Source organism: Apium graveolens, chromosome 2, assembly GCF_009905375.1.
Source record: "Apium graveolens cultivar Ventura chromosome 2, ASM990537v1, whole genome shotgun sequence".
In the NCBI taxonomy this organism is placed as follows: domain Eukaryota; kingdom Viridiplantae; phylum Streptophyta; class Magnoliopsida; order Apiales; family Apiaceae; genus Apium; species Apium graveolens.
In genome coordinates this window covers 60,026,365-60,051,250 of record NC_133648.1, presented here as the reverse complement: position 1 = coordinate 60,051,250, position 24,886 = coordinate 60,026,365, and the positions used below count along the sequence as shown (strand labels likewise).

General features: G+C 35.6%; 2 protein-coding genes and 1 long non-coding RNA gene across 3 annotated transcripts; 2 read left to right on the top strand and 1 right to left on the bottom strand.

The window, feature by feature from the left end:
* Positions 1-1,688: 1,688 nt before the first annotated feature.
* On the bottom strand, positions 1,689-3,545 carry LOC141690015 (uncharacterized). Its single transcript, XM_074494585.1, has one exon. It carries the CDS (start codon positions 3,543-3,545, stop codon positions 1,689-1,691), a length of 1,857 nt encoding a protein of 618 aa, XP_074350686.1.
* Positions 3,546-6,965: 3,420 nt separating this feature from the next.
* Positions 6,966-7,541, top strand: LOC141690007 (AT-rich interactive domain-containing protein 1-like). The gene has a single exon (XM_074494572.1). The coding sequence runs from the start codon at positions 6,966-6,968 to the stop codon at positions 7,539-7,541; it is 576 nt and encodes a 191-aa protein (XP_074350673.1).
* Positions 7,542-8,681: 1,140 nt separating this feature from the next.
* Positions 8,682-9,475, top strand: LOC141705953 (uncharacterized). Its single transcript, XR_012568545.1, has 2 exons — positions 8,682-9,129; positions 9,241-9,475. It is a non-coding gene; the product is annotated as an uncharacterized LOC141705953 (long non-coding RNA).
* Positions 9,476-24,886: the final 15,411 nt, after the last annotated feature.

The following is a 24,886-nucleotide window of genomic DNA, read 5'->3' as shown; positions in this document are numbered from 1 at the left end:
CTAAGTTCAGGTCTGGTAATGGTTAAATAGATTAACCTACCAACCAATCTCCTGTAAATTTTGATAGAAGAAAAAGACAAAGGTTTCGAAGTGGACTTAAGTAGATTGTGATTTTGTTCAATTGGAACTAGAGAGGGTTTTGCAGCTTGCAAGCCAGTGTCCCTCAGAATATCCAAACAGTATTTTCTCTGATGCAAGTAAATACCTGAGTCAGATCTGGCTATCTCCAAAACCAAAAAATACTTCATAATCCCCAAGTCTTTTATTTTAAATTGAGTATGCAAAAATTGCTTGACTTGATGCATAAATGCCAACGAGGATCCAGTAACCAACAAATCATCAACATATATAAGCACTGCTACAAACTGACCATTTCTGGATAGAGTATAAAGGCTGTGATCACTAGGACACTGAGCAAAACCAAACACGGATAGAGATTTAGTCAACTTAGAATACCAACACCTGGGAGCTTGTCTAAGCCCATAAATGGACTTCTTTAGTTTACAAACTAAAGATGAAAAAGAGGATGGAAATGAACAAGTAGTTAAATGTTATAAACCAGGAGGAAGAGCCATGTATACTGTCTCATGTAACTCACCATGTAAAAACGCATTAGTTACATCCATTTGATGTATTGGCCAATGTTTAGTAGCTGCAATTGCCACCAGAAGTCGCACAGTGGTCATTTTGGCCACTAGAGCAAAAGTTTCAAAGTAGTCCAATCCATACATTTGAGTAAAACCCTTGGAAACAAGACGAGCTTTATACCGTTCAACTTCACCATTTGCTTTGTACTTAATTTTATATAACCATTTACAATGAACAATATGTTGATTAGGAGGAGAAGTAACTAAATCCCAAGTTTGGTTGATCTCTAAAGCTGCTATTTCTAATTTCATGGCCTGAACCCACTCAGGGATTTTGATGGCTTGGGAGTAGGTGTATGGAGTAAAAATCTTGTCTGTAGTGGCTATAAAGGAAGTATATGATGGTTTGAATAAGTGACAAGATATGTATTTATGTAGAGAGTATTTAGGAGTACCTGTATCAGGAGCAGTGATATCAACAGATGTAGTAAGTTGAGAGGGAAGTCCTGTATAATCATGAAATTTCTGAGGAACTCGTTTCTGTCTTTGTGGTCTAGTAACAACTGCCAGATCAGTAGTAGAAGGATAAGAAACTGGAATAGACTCAGTAGAAACATCAGTGAGAGTCTCTGTTTGAAGAGGTAAGGCATCAAAAGGCAAGAGAACAGACAGAGGAGAATCATGACTAGATGAGGTCTGTATATGATGAAAAGGGAACTTATCTTCAACAAAATAGACATCTCTAGAAGTGTAACATTTTCTAGATTGCAGATCCATAACCCTATACCCCTTCTTACCATAAGGGTAGCCAAGAAATACACAGGCTAAACCTCTAGGAGCTAACTTGTCCTTAGGAACAGCTACTTGAGTCATGTAGCACAAACAACCAAAGATTTTGATATGAGTGTAATCTGGTGGTTTATGAAATAAAGCTTCATAAGGAGTAAGATAGTTCAATTGTTTTGAGGGTGTAATATTAATAAGATGTGCTGCAGTAAGAATGCAGTCACCCCACAAAGAATAAGGAACATGAGATTGAGTTTTAAGTGATCTAGCTACATTCAGAAGGTGTTGATGTTTCCTCACAGCCACTCCATTCTGCTAAGGTGTATATGGACAAGTGGTTTGATGAATAATCCCTAAAGATTGTAAATGAGAACTAAGATCAGAGTTCACAAACTCTGTGCCATTGTCTGATCGAATAACTTGTATGGTTGTATGAAATTGGGTTTGTACATAAGCAATATAATTTTTCAGCATAGTAGAAATAGAAGACTTATCAGCCAACAAGAACACCCAAGTGCATTTAGAAACATCTTCTATAATGGTTAAAAATATAGTACATTTACCATGAGTACACGTTTTATAGGGTCCCCACAAATCACAGTGGACTAAAGAAAACAAAGTTATATTAACTGAGGTACTAGCGGTAAAAGACAATCTTGTTTGCTTAGCTTGGTGACACACATCACAATATTGCAGAGCATCAGGATTTACAGAAGGTATGAACTGAATTTTAGACATAATAGTAGAGGAAGGATGACCCAATCTGGCATGCCACAAGGTGAGTTGAGAGTCTGAGGTGGAAACATGAAAAACACTAGCAGACCCAGCAAGACTATATGTATATAGACTTCCTTCAAGCTTACCAATCTTTGTCAACATTTTCTGCTGTTGGTCCTGTAACATACAGTTTTGAAAAGAAAAGACAACAGTACATGAATTATGCACTGTTAGTTTCGGTATTGAGATTAAATTGCAGTGAAAACTAGGAACACATAGGACTTGTTGAAGAATAATAGAATTTGGTAGTCTGACAGTTCCAGAATGAGTAATGACAGCCATGTTACCATCAGGCAAATAGAGATACGAATTCATAGGAACATGGTTCTCTAATAAGTGATAATGACAAGTCACATGATCTGTGGCACCAGAATCCAATAACCAAGTAATAAAATTTTGATGATTAACAGTCTGTAGAGTATGTGCTGAAGAAACTGTGCATGAGAAATTACCTTGAGTAAAAGCATTTGCATCTGTCATTGTGGAACTAACAACAGCAGCAACATTAGCATTATTGGTAGTCCATGGAGTCAAAGCCTGAAGACTAGTCTGAATCATCTTGGTAAGCTGTTGACATTGAGCATCTGTGAACACTGATCCAGACTCAACATTTGTATTAGAATCAAAACCAGATGCCATGACATTAACAACTTTCTTAGAAACAGCTGGATATCTATTCACTACCCTTGGTTTAAGCTTAGGCTGTCCACGAAGCCTATGCCATTCAGGGTACCCATGGAGACAGAAACATTTTTCCCTGGTATGGCCAGTCATATGACAGAAATCACACACAATCGAAGCAACATCAGCCTCTGATGAGACTTTCTTAACACCTCCTTGAAAACTCTGATTTGAATTATAATTGTTTTGGCTGAAATTCCTGTGCTTATTGCCAGTATACTTAATACTCATAGCAGCATTCTCAGTAACAACAACAGAATTGTGACAGTCACGTTGTACTTCCTCTTGAAGCAACAAGGAATAAGCCTGACTCAAGCTAGGTAATGGCTTCATCATCAACAATTGACCACGAATTGTAGTAAATTGATCACTTAATCCCATTAAGAACTGACTAAGTTTATTAATCTGCTCATATTCGTCTAGTTTGATCACATATGCACAACAACAATTACTATTAACACAGATACATTTTGGAAGTGGAGACAAATCATCAATTTCATCCATCAATGTTCTGAATTTTGTGAAATAGGCAGTAATAGACAAGGTTCCTTGAGTAAGTGATACAAGTTCTTTCTTTAATTGAAACACTCGAGGAACATTGCTGTGTGAGAAACGAACAACAAGATCATCCCAAATAGCCTTAGCAGTAGAAAAGTAGGCAACACTATTACGAATTTCAGGTGTGATTGAGTTCAATAACCATGACGAAACCATATCATTGCAGCGAGTCTAAACAACATACAGATTAGATGTAACTGGTGGCTTAACAAGTGTACCGTCAATAAGACCTAATTTCATCTTTGCTGACAAGGATAATTTTACAGATCTACTCCATTGATGATATTTTTGCTCAGTAAGTAACTGCGAAACTAAAGCCATACCTGGATGATCAGAAGTCTATATGTAAAGTGGATGATTAACATCAATAACAGGTGTAGAAGACGAAGTCGCCATTGATGACGAAGCTGGTGGAACTTGAGTTGAATTACTAGTACTTGAACTTGAATTGAGTACAGCGGAATAAGAACGAGTTCATGTCATTCATGAATTAGAGATCGTTGCCCTAATTCATCATAGAAAAGCTCTGATACCATAACAGAATGTATAGAAATGTATATGTATCTTGTTAAAGAAAATAGAGAATATTATAGAGACTTAAACATATTCTTTGATTACATTTCTTGCTTTACACAGGAGAACAAACTTCTATATATATAGACTAGACTAACTGCAGTAACTAACTACTTTCCAACTCACTGCCAGCTCATTCCAGCTCACTGCCAGATCACTCCATTCAATATTGTAACAGCGAGTTGATAACTTAACATGGTATCAGAGCTCGGGTTTATGTACACGAGCGAATTTATTTTCCCCAATTATCTCCTTTACTTTTTTGTTTGTTAAAACTGTGCCCTTTGATTATGCATTTGTGTCTCTTAGAGCAAGTCCAATACTAGCAGCTAGATGCAAAATGGCAATAGACATTGTTATAATATGACATCAAAAAATGATTTTTGGTGCTAAAATACAACATGCACTTGGGTGTTAATTGTAGTTTGCAATCAAAATAATTTCATATTTATCTAATTTTTTGTCCAACCCACCCAAAATTTAATTCAAACTAGACCGACTTGTATTAATTTATGGTTTGTTTTATGATGTAGCTAGATGTATATTTGCATCCTCGGATGCAAAATTAAGGCTAATTATGCATTTATGTATATTTGCATCCAAATATGCAACTCTTTTGGAGTTGATATTTTTTTGCATTTGGTACCAAATTATAGCAGTGACACCATATTCAACATTGCATTGGACATGGTCTTATGTTGTGCTTTCAATTTTGAAAAAGGAGGGAAGAACATAGAAAGAGAGGCCAGTTTTCTTTCTGAATTGTGGTCCTCAAGTTTTCTCAGAAAGGAGACTCTCCCCAATGTTTTACCCCCAAAAATGGAACAGGATTTAAGAGAAACTCTCAGACATCCTTTTGAATTATATACAACTTTTATTTTCTTTTTTGCATTACTTTCTTTCCCTTTTCACAATAAAGCTTGGAGCATGCAATGATTGTTTTTTTGTTGCTTCTTTCACCTTCTCTTCTCTTCTCTTTATTTTTTGAACCAAAAACTTTGGCACATAAGTGGAAGATTGTTCAGGTGTTCCACTCGAGAGTGTCAATAGTACCAAAAGACTGTTGATAGTGCATAATTTGTGGATAATCTATTTTGTGTCTCCTGTGAAATTTGTGCCTCTTAATATGTTTTGGTATTAGCATGTGAAATTATTAGGATTTCCCGACCATGCATGTTAAGTTATCAGTTTTTTTAAAAACTTGGTGTTACATGGAGGACTTATCAAATATACCTACCTTTATATAACTGTGTGTGTATATGTACAAATGATACTTAATCTTTGGTGATTTTTTATTTATTTTGATTATCATTAAGACCTATATGTTTTGAATAAATCAGTCTTTATGTTGATATTTGGTGATATTTTTAAGGTTCGCGGGTTTTGCGTTATGTGTATCTGTGTGGCAGTGAAAGATTCTATCATATTGGAATTTGTAAATTTAGTTTGATACACTATGATATCACGTTACTATGTTCTGTCTTTTGTGTACTGGTGGTGCGAACTCTATTTTGTATTAGATGTTCTATTTTTCAGGTTTGATATTTTGAGGTTTTTTTTTGTAATTAAGGTCTGCCAGGTTTGTAAAAGATGAGTGATATGGATGAGAAAATGGGTGAAGCTTCTTTTTCTGGGGTTGATGAGGTTGTTAAGGAGAAATATGTCTTCGGAAAATATGTTGAAAAAGAAATGTTGACAAAGATAAAAGCGCTTGCTCTTTATCATGACAAACTAGGAGTTACCCCCAATTCGATTAGACCTTTGTGGGATCAGACCCTTCGAGTACGAGAAGTCATGGCTCTGACAAATTTTCCACAGGTAAGAAATGTGTAATTATGTCTCTTATTTGGCTTTGTACCATATATGCTATTGTTTTTTAATAAATTTGATTTCGCATTGTACCGTATATGCTTTGTACCGTATTCATGACACAGTTTTTTTATGTCTCTCTCAAACTCATCTATACATTCTCCGTTTCAAAATAACTACCCACTTTTATAAAAATTGCACTTGTTAAGAAACTCTAACCTTGATTATAAAATATATTAATATTCATATTTATTGCATTGCCTATATTAAATACACAATACTTAGTTAGCAAAAAAAAATACACAATACTTAATGGTATATAGTTAGTTTTGGAAATAGAGACTATTGATACTATAATTGCATAATTGCATATGGTGTAAACTTCATCTTGGAATATAAACTAAACTTTATAATTTGAGTAGTGACATTGAAAGTGTAAGTTGACAATTGTTTTGAAACAATATTTTTTTTTCAAAAGTGGCAATTATTTTTAAAAGTATAATAAATTTTATAATATGCGGTTGCGGTTGAATTTTCGTGGTTTTTAAAATAATGAATCTGCAACGAATCGCAAATTAACAGTTATCTAAAATTGCATCCACAACCACCCGCGTTTTGCGGTTATCCGAAATATGCGGATCGGTTGCGGGTGATTTTTGCGGTTGATGCGGTTGAGCGAATTGAAGTGATGATGTTTTTTCTTTTTAAAATGACTAATAGATTGACCGAGGTCTATTTAGTTACATTCAGGTATTTTTTATCCGTTTTAGAAATTAATTACAAATATGTGCATCGCGTACAGTTTTTAAAATTTGTAACATGAGTACAGCTCTTTTTATGTTCTTGCTATTCGAACTTATGTTCTTGCTATTCGAACTTAAGCTCCCTTCTCCCAAATCTCTTCCTCAGAGAAAGCGAAAATTGCAGCAGTTTCTAAATGATAGTTTCAAGCGTGAGGCTCAAAAGTTATGCGATAAACAATGGGAAGCAAAGTGTAAAAGAGGACAGTTATCACGAGCCTCTTCTGCTTCTTTTGTGCATAATGTGACTAATTCTATTGAAATCTTGCCCAAAAGAATCCTCTTGAAGGGGCCTAGTTCAGGTAGTTTATTGACATCAGAGGATAATTTCGAGAGGCTACCTTATGTAAGTTCCATTTTGGATAATACCAACGATTGGTACCAATCAGACGGGATGCCATCTCTTTTAGTTGACATTACTGGATCATTCCGTGGTTCAAACCCTGTTACTCCTGAACATACGGATATTCAGGAACCAGAATCGCTTCATTTGGAGGATGATTCAAATTCCTCAAACTTGGAGGAATCGAGATATGGTTGTCCACCTTTAAAATCAAACATGTTGATCAGCGTTCTCTGCAATCAGTTTGAGAGGATGGCTATTCCTGTCGAGCATCACTTTCAGGCTAACGTTCCAAAATGGCGCGGACCATCCAGTAAGGTATCTGTAATTAGTGATTCTGATAACTTAAGGTGGTTGGGCACAAAAGTTTGGCCACTCGGAAGGCAGAATGTAAAAGCTATTTCAAGAGCAGTTGGTAAAGGGAGGTCAAGCTCCTGTTCTTGTGCCTCCCCAGGATCGACCAAGTGTGTTAGGCACCATATTCTTGAGAAAAGGCGCCTTATGCAATCTGATCTTGGTCCATTATTTCACATTTGGAAGTTTGACGAGATGGGGGAAGAAGTTTCCAAGTCATGGACGGTGAAGGAAAAAGAAAGCTTCAACTTGATAGCAAAAACAAAGGTTTAAATCTCGAAGTAATCACTGAACTCAGGATAATATATCAAAAAGAACACTCTAGTTATCGGGGACTCGTATGCACTAGTCTAGTTGAAAGTAATGACACCTCCGTTAGTCAAAGTCGTTGACTTGACGGAAAACGTTACAAACTTAACGGAGAATACAAATGACTTGACATTGCAACAGATGACAACTTACGTGGCTTCCAAATAAGCATGACTACCTTTATAATAAAAAAAGAAATACTTACAAGTCATAATCGATTAAAAGTTTAAATTCTTAAATCAAAAAGCACAGTTCCAATATCAAACTAAAATTCTCCTTCTAATAATTTAATAATTAGCCAACCTCAATTTAAGCCTTAAATATTCAAAAGAAGATGATAAAGCTTCTTTTCTTTTGCTAAATTTATGATTATAAATGAAAGTAAAGTACTCAGATTCTGATTTTTGATGGGTATGAATCTTCCAAAATGTCGTGTATATATAATGGTTGATTTCCAGATTCTGGCGAGTCCTGACTCCCTTGATATTCATGTATGTCTATATATATATAGCATTTTCAGGGGTTTATACATAATCTTCATTTTACATTTTAATTTTCATTTTTAAATGGAAAACATAATTAGATGCATTGATTTTCTCTTATACAATATCTTTAATTTATATTTTTTTAATCTTAGGTACTGCTTTTTTAAATATCAATTTACTTATTATGGATTGATATTTTAGAATTAAAAATCAATTTGAAATTAAAAAATTATTTTCCTGCCTACATTTTTTTTTCAAGTATAAAATATTTTTTATAAAATTTAAAGAAATAATGGGATCTTAAAATTTACAATTACGGCAAAAATATGAAAAAAAACATACTAATCAACTTTATATAAATCTGAACTTTTTAAATATATTGAAAATGTTTATTATTTCTAATCATAACTTTGTTTGGTAAAATTTGACAACTAAAATATATATGAGAAAAATATTAAACATTTTTAATGATTTTAAAACATAATAGACTAAATTCTACATCCTTTAAAATAGAAATTTTGAAATTAAAATTAGTAAAACTTGATAAGATTTTAGAAACTTAAAATTTGTCTTATAAATGGTTTGTTAAACATCCGCAACCTGCCACGTTGTTGTAAGTCAGTACAGCTGTTACTTCTGTCAATTTTAACACATTTTTCGTCAAGTCAATGTAGTTGACTAACGGCTATGTCATTATTTGCAACTATAGTGATGCAAATGAGTTCTCGATAACTAGAATGATATTTTTGATATATGAGCCCCAGTTTAATGACTACTTTGATATTTAAGCCCAAAAAAAAGTCTAATTTCATACAGAATGCTGTAAAATCCTTCCCGTCTAAAAGCAAGATAGACATTACTAGTTATTACTTTAATGTCTTCATCCCTAGATTCATGAGTTCTCAGACCAGGTCATTACTGAAAGAAGTTGATATTGATATCGATGATGTGAACGATGTCTATAAGCTATGTAGAAGGAGAAGTTGCAAAGATTGGAGCAGCAGTGCTAGATGCAGCCGTAAAGATGTGATATCTAGGTAGTCGCATCTTGGTTGATTTTTCCGTAGGTACTCTTGCAAGATTTATTCTCTACTACATCTTCTGTTTCCAGCTGAAAAAGAAATTACAACTTAATATCTCAAGTGTTGCTGATGCTTGTAGACTCAAATACATGGCAGGTGCGATTGCCGTGGTGGAACTCTCCATTTTCTTGCATTGACCTTTACCAAAGTCCTCCTCACAAGTAATTACATTTGTCTTCCCTCACGTTTCAAATACAAGTTTTACATTGCTTTTGCTGTACTCTTTTAGTACTAAAATCACTTCTACTTGCAAGTGTGAGAAAGCTTAATGGCTGATTATATAGACTAAATTGTCTTTGGCAAAGAAAGCTCTCTCCGTCTCTCCCCTCCATATTTTCTCCATATTTTTAGACCGTTTACACAGGGTAAAATTATATAAAAAAAAAATATTGCATGATTTTATTGTGGATGTGTTTGATATTGTTATTGTAGACACTAACAACAACTTTTTGCTGAAAAACAGTTAAAAACTGTTTGGTAAAATTTAAAAGTTGCTTTTCGGAAAAATGTTTTTGGCCTAAAAGCTATATGCAGAGAAAACAAATCCCTGCATGCTTTTAGAAAAAATGCTTTTCAGTTTTTGCAAGAAACATATGCTGATTTCACCATTAAATATTACCAAAAACATTATTATTTTTAATTTTTGCATTAAAACACATACATATAAGAAAAATAACCAAATAGTTATCTGATTTTTATAACATCACTTTTTCAACAATATTTTTTCTTACAATATATTAATTTTTAACAGCAGGTGTTTATACAAACTATGAAATTACAGGATAAGGTTTAATATTAAAGTATGTACTGCAAAATAATACAAGTGATCTCAGGTCCAGTATTTAAGTGGTCTGCACTGAATATCACTCTCTCTCTCTCTATTAAGTGGGATACACTGGATACAACCCTCGTTTACCATGTTGGGAATCATCTCAGCTTAAAAATGATTTAGAAAGAAATGATGAACATTTGAAAATTTCTTGAAATTTCCCAAATACTTTTACTGATGTGTCATGTGATGTTCCATGTGGATAGTTGGAAAATTTCTTAATAATAATAATGGATCTTGTGTGTATAAATATATACTACAAATTAAAATTTATTATGTGTCATATTACATTATTTGAGAAAAATTTGAGAAAAATATTTGGGAAACTTAGTCCACTCATTTTTCAAAACACGTTTAATTAATAGAGTTCTAGATCAACTTTTTTGTTTCCAAAGCTGAAAAAGCATGAAAGGACTAAATTACCCTTACCTTATTTTTCTTTTTTTGTCGTTATTATATATGCATGGTGGCAAATTTGTCTTTTCAAGATTATTTGCCCAGGAAACAAAAAAATGGGTCTTGAAATAATATTTCCCTAATTGATACTTTTTTTTTGAAATAAAGCACTTGCATATCATTAAAATTCCTCCGACGCAAGATTACAAGATATATAATCCGGAGCAGTGTGAACTCACTCCTGAAGACCTGACCTAGAACATGCACCCTTTGCTAACAAATGAGCAACATGATTCGCAGATCTATGAACAAATACAAGTAACACTTCATCAAAGTGTTTAAGTAAATCACTACAATCCTCCGCAATAGTATCAAAATAAGAATTCCCTTTTGTTCCGTTCACAGCTTCAACCAGCAACTTAGCGTCCGATTCAAAAACTACTTTACTTCTCCTCCACTCCATCGTCCTGGACAAAGCTTCCTTAAGGCTTAATGCCTCTGCTTCTCTGGGTTGTCTTTGACCTTGTAATACATTACTGCGAGCCCTCAGAAACTGACCACGCTCATCTCTAGCTACACAACCCACCTTTACACTACCGTCCCCCTGTTTGCATGCTGCATCGATGTTAATTTTTATCCACCCAGGAGCAGGTTTACTCCACCTTTTTTCTGCACCTTGTGTTGTATCAGATGATTTTTTAGTTACCTCTATCGCCTGTTTCCACTCTGTTGTGAATATGTTGTGTACTTGATGATCACTTAAACAAAACATCTAAGTAGATTTTACTTAGTGAAATAATGTAGCACTGGACGGATAAGAATTATAGTCCCGACGGATAACTCATTATAGTCCCGATGGATGATTAACTTATTATCCATCGAGTGAGTAGCTTATGTAATAATAAGTTTGTAGCACAGTGATGTATACACCTTTGTATAGAATCTGTAGTAGCATATAAGTCATGTTGACTTTAACTAGATATGCAGAATAGGTTGATTAATTGTACATAAGTAATGTCTTGTAATTCTATATAAGTGAAATGAAGTCAAGTGCTAAAATAGCTACCGACGGATGATTAACAAAGCCTTCGACGGATGATCAAATGACTATCAACGGATGTTTAACATAGCAGTCGACGGATGATCAATTAAGTCATCGACGGATGATCTGAAAGTCCACAATGTGTTTGTATCCAACTCGACGGCTGTGTGTCAGCTTTCACTGTTCAACTGATGTTTGAATTCTTGATATTGAGCAATATGAGCATTTTCACAATGAAGAAAGTGAGTCACTCACTGACATTTTTAGTAGATTCTAAAAACTACTAAATGCTCTTAAGTTGCATGGAAGAGTCTATCAGACTAAAGACTCCAATCTGAAATTTCTCAGATCTCTTCCAAAGGAATGGAAACCAATGACAGTCTCATTGAGAAACTCACAAGATTATAAGGAGTTTACTTTAGAGAGACTGTATGGCATTCTGAAAACCTATGAGCTTGAGATAGAGCAGGATGAAAGAATGGAGAGAGGAAAGAAGAAAGGAGGATCCATTGCACTAGTTGCTGATCTGGAAAAGGAGAAAGAAGTGAAGATGGAAGCTGTGGAATCAACTTCAAAGGTCTGTGAAAGCAAGGGTAAGGGACTAGCTACAAAAAGTGAAGATTCATTGAGCCAAGATGACATGGAGGAAATTGATGAGCACCTAGCATTTCTTTCAAGAAGATTTGCCAAGCTCAAGTTCAAAAAGAACTTTGGAGCAGCCAAGCCAAATAGAAACATGGTGGATAAGTCCAAATTCAAATGTTTCAAATGTGGCTTGGCAGGGCATTTTGCAAATGAGTGTAGAAAGTCAGATTCCAGTAAGAAAAGATTTGAGTCTGTAGATTACAAGCAAAAATACTTCGATCTACTCAAACAAAAGGAAAGGGCTTTTATTACACAAGAGAATGACTGGGCAGCTGATGGTTTGGATGAAGATGAAGATGTCAGCTATGTCAATCTAGCCCTAATGGCCAAGTCTGATGAAACAGAGACAAGTTCCTCAAGCAATCAGTTAATCACTACAAACCTTGCCCATTTATCTAAAGCTGAGTGTAATGATGCCATAAATGACATGTCTACAGAATTGTATCATTTGCGCGTTACACTTAAGTCCCTCACTAAAGAAAATTCTAAAATCAAAGAAAACAACTTGTTTTTAAGTGAGAGGAATAATGTGCTTGAGTCTCAGTTTGTTGAATTTGAGAAACTAAAAATTGAGTGTAGGATTGCCAATGAGGAATTAACTGAGTCCTTGAAAAAGGAAGAAATTTTAAAGAAGCAGCTCGATCGTGAACAAGAGGTGATTAAAGCATGGAAAACATCCAGAGATGTTCATGCTCAAATCACCAAGGTTCAAGGAATTGAGTCTTTTTGTGATGAAGCCTGGAAAAAGAATAAGGAGAAACTAGAACCTATTTTGGTAGATGGGTTGCTGACAGATGTAGACTCGACGGATGATGATGACTATCCGTCGGATAACAAAAAGTGTTATCCGTCGAATGATAAAAATCCTCATCCGTCGGCTGTAAGCAAACCCATTAGCAAAGCCAAATTAACCAAGCTAAATGATAAGTATGGGTCTGTTTCCAAGAACTTTGTTTCAGGAGATTCAAGTCAAGCTAAGAAAAGGAAAAAGGCTAATGTTGGTCACATGACTGTCAAACAGTTAAGTGACAGACTTGAGAAAATAGAGGTAAAAACAGAGACTGAAAAGAAAAACAATAGGAATGGTAAAGTAGGGATTAACAAACACAATAACTACACACCTGATAAATATGCTCCTAGAAAGATCCGTGTCAAGTGTAGTAGTGTAAATCATTTGTCTGTTAATTGCAAATCTGCCATGCCTACTCCCATGTCTGTTCAGTCTCAATTTCCTAACATGAATGTCATGCCTCCCATACCTGTTAATGCTATGCCTACACAGAATATAAATGCACAGTTTGCTAATATGCCATTTGCATCGAATCCATATTATGCTGCATACAATATGCCTCAAATGCCATTTAGCATGCCTTACTGGAATAACATGTTTGCACCAAGCATGCCATTTCCTGTTAGCCATAACATGCATGATAATTCTGTTGCATCTAGTGGTTTCAAAGGCCCAACCCAAATGACTAAGGAAGAATCTGAAATTCCTAAGTCAAATGAGTTAAGACCTAAGAAACAGAAGAAGAAAGCTAACAAGGCAGGACCCAAGGAAACTTGGGTACCAAAATCAACTTGATTTGATTTTGATGTCTGCAGGGAAACAGAAGGAATCTTTGGTACTTGGATAGTGGTTGATCAAGACACATGACTGGTGATTCTACCCTGCTCACAGACTTTAAGGAAAGAGCTGGCCCAAGTATTACTTTTGGAGATGACAGCAAAGGATATACTGTGGGATATGGCTTGATTTCAAAGGACAATGTCATCATTAAAGAGGTTGCCTTAGTGGATGGTCTCAAACACAATCTGTTGAGTATCAGCCAGCTTTGTGACAAAGGCAACTCAGTAACCTTCAACAAAGAAGCCTGTGTTGTGACTAATAATCAAAACAACAAAGTGGTTCTCACTGGTGTGAGAAGATGAAATGTGTATCTAGCTGACTTCAACTCAACTAAAGCAGAATCTGTAACTTGTCTTCTCAGCAAAGCAAGTCAAGATGAAAGTTGGTTATGGCACAAGAAGCTATCCCATTTAAACTTCAAGACCATGAATGAGCTGGTAAGGAAAGTGCTAGTTAGAGGCATTCCTCTAGTGGAGTTTACAAAGGATGGACTGTGTGATGCCTGCCAAAAAGGGAAGCAGATCAAAGCATCATTCAGGAAGAAACTTGATTCAGCAATTGAAGAGCCTCTGCAACTGCTTCACATGGATTTGTTTGGACCAGTCAATGTATTATCAATTTCAGAGAAAAGATTTTGCCTGGTAATTGTAGATGATTTCTCAAAGTTCTCTTGGACATATTTCCTAAAGTCTAAAGATGAGGCTAGTGAAATCATCATCAATCACATAAGGCAAGTTAACAATCATCCTGATTTCAAAGTTAGAAAAATCAGGAGTGACAATGGAACTGAGTTCAAGAACTATGTCATGAGAGCATTTTGTGAGGAAAATGGGATCTTGCATGAGTTTTCAGCAGCAAGGACTCCACAACAGAATGGAGTAGTGGAAAGAAAGAAAAGATCTCTTATTGAAGCTGCAAGGACAATGCTTGAAGAATCAAAATTACCAACTTATTTCTGGGCTGAAGCTGTAAACACTGCATGCTACACTCAGAATATCTCTCTGATTAATCAAGCAAGATGCATGACTCCTTATCAATTGTTCAAGAACAAGAAGCCAACTCTAAACTTTCTTCATGTCTTTGGCTGTAAATGCTATATTCTGAGAAATCAAACTGATCAAAATGGAAAGTTTGATGCTAAAGCAGATGAAGGAATTTTTGTTGGATATGTTGTTGGTAAAGCATATAGAGTCTACAATCTAAGAACCAACATTGTTGTGGAATCTATACATGTTGTGTTTGATGATAAAAAGATTGAAGGACTAAAAGATGGAGATTACCATGAGAGCCTCAAATTTGACAATGTCGAGATGGTTAGTGATAAAAGTGATGATGAGAGTGATCAAAAAATAGTGTCTAATGATAATGCAGACAAATCTACCACCAATGAAGCACAAAACTCAACATCCGTCGAGTTACATAATGCTTCATCCGTCGGAAGGCAATCTGTGTTATCCGTCGGAAGACAACCTGCCTCATCCGTCGGTACTCAAAATTCACCATCCGTCGGGTTATCAAAAGGAGCAGGAAGTCAAGGCAGATCACCCATAGAAAGTACCCCTTTCTCAAATCAAAGATCCACAAACTCAGGGGGAGTTTCTAGCAATCAAAACTCAACCACACATCAAGATAACATTGAGGTCTCTTCATCTAGAGCTAATCTACCTCAACCAAGGAAATGGACAAAATATCACCCCTTTGAACTGATTATTGGTGATGTTTCTTCTAGAGTTCAAACCTTCTAGAGTTCAAACCAGGAGAGCAACTCAAGAAGAATGTCTATACAGCAGCTTTCTTTCAAAGGAAGAACCAAAGAAGGTAGAAGAAGCCTTGTTAGATCCTGATTGGATTTTAGCTATGCAGGAGGAGCTAAACCAATTTAAAAGGAATAAAGTATGGAAGCTCGTACCCAAGCCTAATAGAAAGAATCCAATAGACACCAAATAGGTATTCAGAAACAAGATGGATAAAAATGGCATAGTAGTAAGGAACAAAGCCAGATTGGTTGCTAAGGGCTATTGCCAGTAAGAGGGAATAGATTTTGATGAAACATTTACTCCTGTTGCAAGACTTGAAGCCATCAGAATTTTCTTAGCCTATGCAGCCCATGCCAATTTCAAGGTCAATCAAATGGATGTCAAAAGTGCCTTTCTGAATGGAGATTTGGAGGAAGAAGTGTATGTTAGTCAACCTCCTGGCTTTGAAGATCCAAATTTTCCAGAGTATGTTTATTATCTACTGAAAGCACTTTATGGACTGAAGCAAGCACCTAGAGCTTGGTATGACACTTTATCAAAGTTCCTTTTGGAAAATCACTTCACAAGAGGTACTGTAGATAAAACTTTATTTTTCAGAAATGTTAATGGCTCTAGCATACTTGTTCAAATTTATGTAGATGATATTATTTTTGGCTCTACAGATGAGAAACTTTGTAAAAAGTTTGCCAAACTGATGCAAAGTAAGTATGAAATGAGTATGATGGGAGAACTAACTTACTTTCTTGGTTTACAAGTTAAACAAGTTAGTGATGGAATATTCATTAGTCAAACTAAATATATCTTTGATCTTTTAAAGAAGTTTGATCTAATGGATTGCACATCTGCAAAAACTCCCACGGCCACTGCAACTAAGCTTGAACTAAACACTACTGAAAAGCCTGTGGATATTTCAAGCTATAGAGGCATGGTTGGCTCACTTCTGTACTTGACAGCTAGTAGGCCAGATATAATGTTTACTACATGTTTATGTGCTAGATTTCAGGCTGATCCTAGAGAGTCTCACTTAATAGCTATTAAGAGAATTTTCAGATATCTCAAGGGAACACCAAAACTTGGCATTTGGTATCCAAGGGATTCTGGTTTTGATCTAACTGGTTATTCAGATGTAGATTATGTAGGTTGCAAAATTGATAGAAAGAGCACAACAGGAATCTGTCAATTTTTAGGAGACAAACTTGTGTCCTGGTTTAGTAAAAAGCAAAATTCAGTTTCTAGTTCCACAGCTGAAGCTGAATATATTGCTGCTGGCAGTTGCTATGCACAGATTTTATGGATGAAAAATCAATTGCTAGACTATGGTTTGCAAGTTGAAAGGATTTCTATTTTCTGTGATAACACAAGTGCAATTGCCATCACTGAAAATCCAGTGCAACATTCAAGGACAAAGCACATAGACATCAAGTACCATTTCATAAGGGAACATGTAATGAATGGTACTGTAGAGTTACATTTTGTTCCAAGTGAGAAGCAACTTGCAGATATTTTTACCAAGCCACTGGATGAATCCACCTTTTCTAGGTTGGTAAGTGAGTTAGGTATGCTTAATTACTCTTGAATTTATCTGAGTTATTTTGTAAGTTGAAAAGTAGCCAGAAATTTAACTGATTTTTTTTTGTCTTGGATGAAATTTTGGCTAAGTCAAAATTTTTATCTCGACGGATGACCATTATCCATCGAGTTGAGTCATCCGTCGATATTCAATGTGCAAATAAAAATCAATTATTTTTCTGGAATCTTTTAAAACTCGACGGATAACAGTTAATCCTCATCCGTTTTAGTGTCTAAATCTCAACCGTTAATTCCCTGAACATTATCCATCGAGTATACTTACAGTTTGTAAGCATTACACGACAGATAATGAGTGGAATTTTTACAGTTTATTTTTAAAACGGCTAATTTTAGGCAATATCTATTGGGTAATTTACTTCTCTTTATTATTTTTATCCGTTGTTTTTGAGCAAAGTATAAAAGCTTATTTCTTTCTAATCATTTTCTTTTATCATTCTCAAATTCAACTGCGTTTATTTCATTCTCTCTCAAGCAAAAATCCTCTTTCTCTTCAAGCTTTCCTTCTCTAACAATGGCACCTGTAGTAAAAATTATGTCTCAGACTGGGTTCATTTACGAGAAGAACAACTTCCCAGCTTTGGTCAACAAGGGTATTTAGCAATCAGAAGACTATCACAAGATGATGGACTTCGTGAAGAACTGCAAGTTAAGTTTTGCCATGCTTGAATCACCCACAATCTTTTGTGAAGTTGTAGAAGAGATGTGGACTTCAGCAATTTACAACTCTACTGACAAAACCATCACCCTGACCATCAAAGGTAATGAATTTTGTATCAATAGTGATGTGATAAAAGCATGTTTCAAGATTCCTGATGATAATGTAACTTCACCACACACTGATACTGATCTGATCAATATGCTTAATTCCATGCATTATGCACTTCCTACTACTAAGCTTAGTGATATTAGGAGATTAGGTCTTAGGAAGGAATGGCGTTTTATATGTGATGTTGTAACTAAAGTTTTCTCTGGAAAAATCAGTAATTTTGATTCTGTGAACATTTCCATGCTTAACATGCTATACATGCTAGTTACAGACAAATTTTACAATTTCAGTGACCTTGTCATATATGAGTTAAGTTTTAAGATAGGTGAGTTAGCCAAAAGGGGAAAGAACATATATTATGTTAGATTTTTTATGTTATTGGCTAACCATCTTTGTCAAGAAATTGCACTTGAGAACCCAAACAACAAATTAGCTTGTTGGGTTCAAGAGAGAAGAATCATTGCAGATTTGAACAGAGCCAACCACCATAGGGATGTGCCAATGTTCTATTTCCCTGTAATGCTAACACCTCAGGTAAGTGAGGTAAGTTCATCCATACTCTCAACTATTCCAATCTCCTCTATTTCTTTGAGTTCAGGCATAGCTATGGCAACTGTGACAATGACTAAATAGTTGCCGACCAAAGCTGCCAAAATAACTGTTATTTCCGAATCCAAATCAAGGAAAACCCCCTCTGGTATCTCTCAAAAGGTACCAGTTGAAAAATCTACCAAAGCCAAAGAGGGGAGTGTGAAGGAGGGTCAGATAGGTGAGGGAAGGGGTGAACATCAAAGAAACCCCAAGGATAAGGTTGGAGAGATGAGTGAACCCCAGCCTAGCCACACTGCAGTTTCCCAACAAACTGCAGTACTTAAAAAGGACAAAAGCTCACTTCTAGCTGCATCCTCCCAAAAAGATGTGGTTATTGAACAAAGCTCTCATCCAAGAGCACAGGCCAAGAGGGTTAGGGACACAAGCTCACCCCAAACTTACACTAGAAAGAAGAAATCCAAAACATCTGGGGATGCACAGGGCACACACACAGTGCAAACTGGTGCTAAAGACACAGTCCCTGCACCTTCTCAAATTCAGATTGATGTGGCTCCAATAAATGTGGAGTCACAGCCAAAATCTCTTATAATAGAAGCCACTGAAACACTATACTCACCAACTAACTCACTGGAAGTGGACATGATAAACACTTCAATTCCTGATTCCCCTTCTTTAACTCTATTGGGGAAGCCAAAATCTAGTGCAAGTGAGCATCATCTTTTAGATGATTTGTTGGCTCACTTGCCAATTCTTTCAGATACTATTGTGACATCTGTGCCTCAAATAACTTCAATCAACACAGAGTCAACAATAGTTTCTCTTCCCACCTCACTCTCTCGATGGATATTGCTCATCCGTCGAGTAGTGATTGTATCCCGACGGATAAGCTTAACAGCAGTTATCCGTCGGATAACTTTACCACTCACCCGATGGATATCACTTATCCATCGAGTGTCTCTGCACAACTTCTGTAACACCCCCAAATCCGGGGTCGGGGATCCGGGTTGTCACGAGTTCCATTTCCCTTAATAACACCCAATCTTAATAAACCATCAACTAATCTGTACTGTGACCCCACAATAAATACACACACCACAAGTTATAGTCTCAGAGATGAATATCCAAAAATAACACGAGTCATTTTATTCCACAATTATATGCCATTACACCTTAAAAGGGTTTCTGAATAAATTTATATTTCTTTGCCATTATTACAATTCATAAAGATACATAAGTTTGGTCAAGAGTTGAAAGCCTAGCCTATTGGTAGTTCCTACCTTAGCTACAGCGACATCAACGCCTATAGGAAACTGCGGAACGTTTCCTATCCGCTCGCGAATTGGGAGCTTGGTCCTGTTCATCTTGTCTATCTGATGTTGTGCGATGAAAGAAGAAATCAAGGGTGAGCAACAAGCCCACCAAAATAATATGTATAATAATTAACAATATATGAGCATTCTCATAGTACACATGAAAGTCTTGGTCAAGAAGAAATGAACTAAGCTGATATCTTAACGCGACCAAGTCGCAAAATATTCAGTATATATATACATATATATATTTCAAAATCTTTGAAATCCTCTGACATGTATAATATACACAGAGTTCCCGTTTATAACTGTATAAAATATCGTTGCAAGGTGATCTCATATATCTAACCTTGTCTCAACATTTTTCCAAAAATCTTTGACATGCACAAGATAATCATTTACTAGATATAAGTTTAAAAGATGAAATTACAAGATACTCCAATATACTTATATCCGAATACTACTTGAACTACCACCGTTCAAGTTATAATCAGTTTCAAAAGTTCATCACCCAGATGAGACTACAAGATAAGACTTGAATAGATTCAATCCTTGAAATATCATTATAAATAATGAAGTTACGAGATACTTCATTAAGTACCAATATATATACACCTATATATATATACATTTCATACACTCCTTGAAAACCTCTGTTATGAAAATTATAAACAGAGTTGCAATATCCAATGAATTTGGAAAGGAGAAAACCTTGGCATAAACCTGATATCTTGCTGATCAGGCAAAGATACCAATAAGTAACCTTTTCTACTAGTAGATGGACGAATTCCCCACTGGTCATCACCCTGGCCGCAATAGGACCTTATACGGGACTGCCACTCAGCTACTTACGCATTTGATGGACTCCCACTGAGCCACTTACACTTTCATGGACGCCCACTGAGCCCATGTTGCTTATGCCGACTCAATAGATGGACTTACTTCCCGAACGTTGGGTAAATAATCAATTCATTTATCAACACAGCAACCTCGTTGTGAATGTAAAATACACCACTGAGCCGGATCCCTCAAGTTTTGAGCGAGTATTTAAATCCCCTTCGAAAGGAAGATCTTAACTATAAAAATGAGTTTTGGGATCCGCTCTAACTTTTAAAATCATTTTGAAGACTCGAAAACATTTTTAAGAATGTTTGGAGTAATGCTGATTTAATGAAATAAATCAGTCCCGATATATTAGAAAATATCTGAATATTATTATTTAAATAATATTCCCATAAAGAATAATCTTTATAAAAATAATTGAAGTAGAAGTTGTAAAACTTCTACTTGAAATGAATATTAAATAACCAAAGATATACTTATACGAAAGTAATATCTTTATTTGAGTAATCAAAAGTGAGTTTGATTATCGACACATTATTATTTAATAAAATAAAGAATATTAATTAGTAAATAATCGGAGTCATAAGTCCTCGAATGAATATTCAAAATAATATTCATTAATAAAATAAACGGAGTCATAAGCCTTCGAATGAATATTCAAAATAATATTCATTAAATAGAATAAACAGAGTCATAAGTCCTCGAATGAATATTCAAAGTAATATTCATTAAATAAAATAAACCGAGTCATAAGTCCTCGAATGAATATTTAAAGTAATATTCATTAAATAAATAAAGCTATCGAATAAACCTTATTCGATTAATAGTTTTGAACTATATCAATATATATATATATATAAATATATATATATATATATATATATAATATACTCGAGAACATCGACTCCCGGTTTTAGAAAATGTTCACCTTTGGGTCCCCTATCCTAAGGGTATACGCAACTACTACTTATCTCTAACATAGGTATTATGCAACTTATAAGCATTGAAATCAACAGATAGATAACCAGATTATGAAAAAGACATGCATATATATACCATCTCTGCATGCTTCAATATATCGCAAAATTTGCTAATTAACCAATATGCATCTATCACAAGATAATGCATATACATATATACATCACTACAACAGTATAACGGGTAGAAAACTTGCCTGAGTGTTCCGGGGTAAACTTAAGCTTAGAGTGGGTCCGATAACCTATGAACAACAACATAAGTCGGAATTAAACCCCGGTCGCTTAAGAAACTAGACTTTAACCAATTGAACCCTAACGTTCGCTTTTGCACTTAACGATTCACTTAAGTCGCTCGAGTACCCTCGGCTCCACCATTTTTAATAAATTAACCATTAAGGGTTTTAAGGCGATTATTTCGCGAGTGCCTTACCAATTGCATAATACACTTCACATAAATGTTTCATACTCCAATTAGTCTTTTAAGGTCTTTAAACTATGTTTCAAAGTAAGGCGAGGGGTAATGGTTCGTTCGTGAAATGCCGTTACTTAAACCGGTCGTTTCTCCTAAACCGTATATCGGATTCAAACGAACCACATATCAAAACGAAGCTCGTAACATGAACTATCTAATCATGGCAATGGTCAAAACCTAACAGTGAGTTCTCGGGTCCTGATGTTAAGAACAAAAACAGTCTAAAGTAAATCGGACATTTTGACGGCTATGTTTACGCGATTACCAATTTTTATTCTACTACAAACCAACCACCAATCAACCACAATTCATTCATACAACCAAAATCCATCCATACCATACTACAACAGCCCCAACACCTCAAGTTCTCCAATTTATATTATTCTCAAAAATGAATTAAAACTATACTTAAGTTCATTAATCAATAATCCAAGATTTACAACTCCAACTCATTACAAAACCAACCACACTCTAAGTCTACAAGAATCATGCTTCTCATGAATCATAACAACAAAACTAAACCTAATATTCAAAGTAAAGTTAGGGTTTGGAGGGGTTATACCTTCCTTGGAGAGTGGAGAATCAATTAACAAGCTTGGAATCACCCTTGAAAGTCCTTATCCAAGCTTAATCTAAACAAAAACTCAAGAACAAAAATTTAAGTTCTTGAAAAACACTATTCACCCTCTTCTTCCATGATTTTTAGGAAGAGATTGTGAATGAAATTGAAGCTTAGATTCATGGGATAGCTATATCTATGTATAAGGAACCTTGGATAATTACCTCATGATTTAACAATGCTTGGATCTTGGATTTTGATTTTTTTCTCCTTGAAAATGAAGAAAAGCCGAGAGCTTCTTGTTGGATAATGAAGTCAACTTTGTGTTTTTTGATTTGTGATTTGTTTTGCTTGGTTATTTTGTTTTGTTTTGCTTAATTACCTTTTAACCATGGTAACTTTTGCATGGCCAAGAATCAACCAACAACACACTTCCTTTTTGTCATGCTTATGTCACCTTGTTATGTCATCCTCCCACCCTTGTCCTCTTCTTATTGGTTTGATGACATCATCCTCACTAACCTCTTTGATTAGCTTCTAATTACTTGGCTAATGACCGCTGATCTATTATGCGGTTCGCTTAACTTTTGTTTTCGTTTATCGTTTGAGGGATCATACCCGTGATCTTATTACTTAGGTTTCCTTAACCTTTCTCAATACATTATATTCCTTTTATGATCCTCTCTTATAATCCTTGAATTTAAATCCTTTTTATCATGTTCCCTTCTACTCAATTCTTTCGGTATCTGGTGGATTTTCGGGAAAAATCAAAGTGTTCGAATTTGGATTCTGACAATCTTTACATACACTTATATCCCATATAAAGTACTAATAAGATCTCAGAATAACAATAGAAGAACCCCTACATAGTGTGGCATGGAAAGTTTTCTTATTCAGCATAATCAGCAAAACACTATTCATAAGGGTTTCAAAAATTCCAAAAATTGGGGTTATTACAACTTCAAACTTCAATTATTTCTAGTGCAGAAGATTTAGTGGTAATACAATCACTCTTAGGACTGAGAGAGGAGAGTGCTTTAAGTGAGAGGCTGGGTTGCTCCCAGGCAAAAGGAGAGGAAAAGAGTGAATCTCAACAATCCATTTCTTCAGGATTGGCAAAAGTGAGTGAGAGGAGTCCCACCTTAGTAGGTGAAGGTGAGGGTGTGAGGGTGGGGAGCCAGGGTGAGACCCTGATGCAACAAAAGGGAGAATATGAGAGAAAGGCAGGTACAGGAGAAATAAGGATGGATCCAGCCATTGCTAGTGAGTCAATGATTGTGGATGATGCTGAAAAGGAAAGACAATTTCAACAACATTACAAAGCGGAAATTGATAACATTTCCTTGGATGCTGACACTTTTACTCATCCTGTGTCAGCCTATCAATTGTTGGCTGCTTAGGGCAATGTGGAGGCAGAGCATACTTTGAATTTAGTGCACACCACAGAATCTCTTCAAAGAGATAAAGCTGCTGTCAATAGGATGTCTTCTCAAGCTGGAGAGCCATATGAAGAATTTGGAGTAAATTCTAATGATGATGACTCTAATTCTTTGAATGGAAGTATGAACTTAGGGGGAGCTGAGGGCCCAAGTTCTGCTTTAAGTTTACCTGAATGGGCATGGGCAAAGGAATCTACACCAGGATAATTTGAGGTGTCTTTGGTCAAACAAGTAATGGCTATGCAACAGGCCCTTCAGGAAACTTCAGATGCTGGTACCAAGGCTGTTCTTCAAGCTCACCTAGACTCTCTACATCTAATGAAGATCCAGCACTTAAGACAGAATCTCAGTGTGGATGAATTAAAAAGAGATATAGCTGACTTGAAGACCTATAACTCTGAGAAGCTGGATTCAGTAATGCCATATGGTACCATGCAAGATCTACTACTAAGATTGAGGAGATAATCAGACTCTGAAAAGAAGCTAGCCAACCTGGAAAACAGAGTTCAAGTTATTGAAGATTCAGTGGCTATTCTTCTTCAAAATCAATAGACTCAGACAAATCTTCTCATGCAACTGGCTAAAGCACAAGGCCTGATTCCTCAACTTGATGATAACAAAAAGGGGGAGAGAGAATCAAGTAAGGGGGAGAAAGGACCAACAGAGGGGGAGAAACTTCAAGTGCAAATCAGCAAAGTAATTGTACCTTCAATTACTATCTCCAAGCTACCAGTTGCAGATGGTATAGATCTAATTGAAGCAGCAGCAAAAAATTTGAAAGTTGTTGAAAAAGGAAAGTTGAGTTTAATCAACTGGGAAAAGATTGATGAGGAAATTCAGAAAAAGTTTGAACTAGTCAAGGAGCCAGTTAAGTCAGCCATCCATCACTCTCATGTCAAGCCAATCAGTGTGAATGAGATGAGCATGAACTATCT

Bases quoted from the DNA above. Each gene is read 5' to 3' on its own strand.
- LOC141690007 (XM_074494572.1), top strand. From the start codon at position 6,966: ATGCCATCTCTTTTAGTTGACATTACTGGATCATTCCGTGGTTCAAAC.
- LOC141690015 (XM_074494585.1), bottom strand. From the start codon at position 3,545: ATGGTTTCGTCATGGTTATTGAACTCAATCACACCTGAAATTCGTAAT.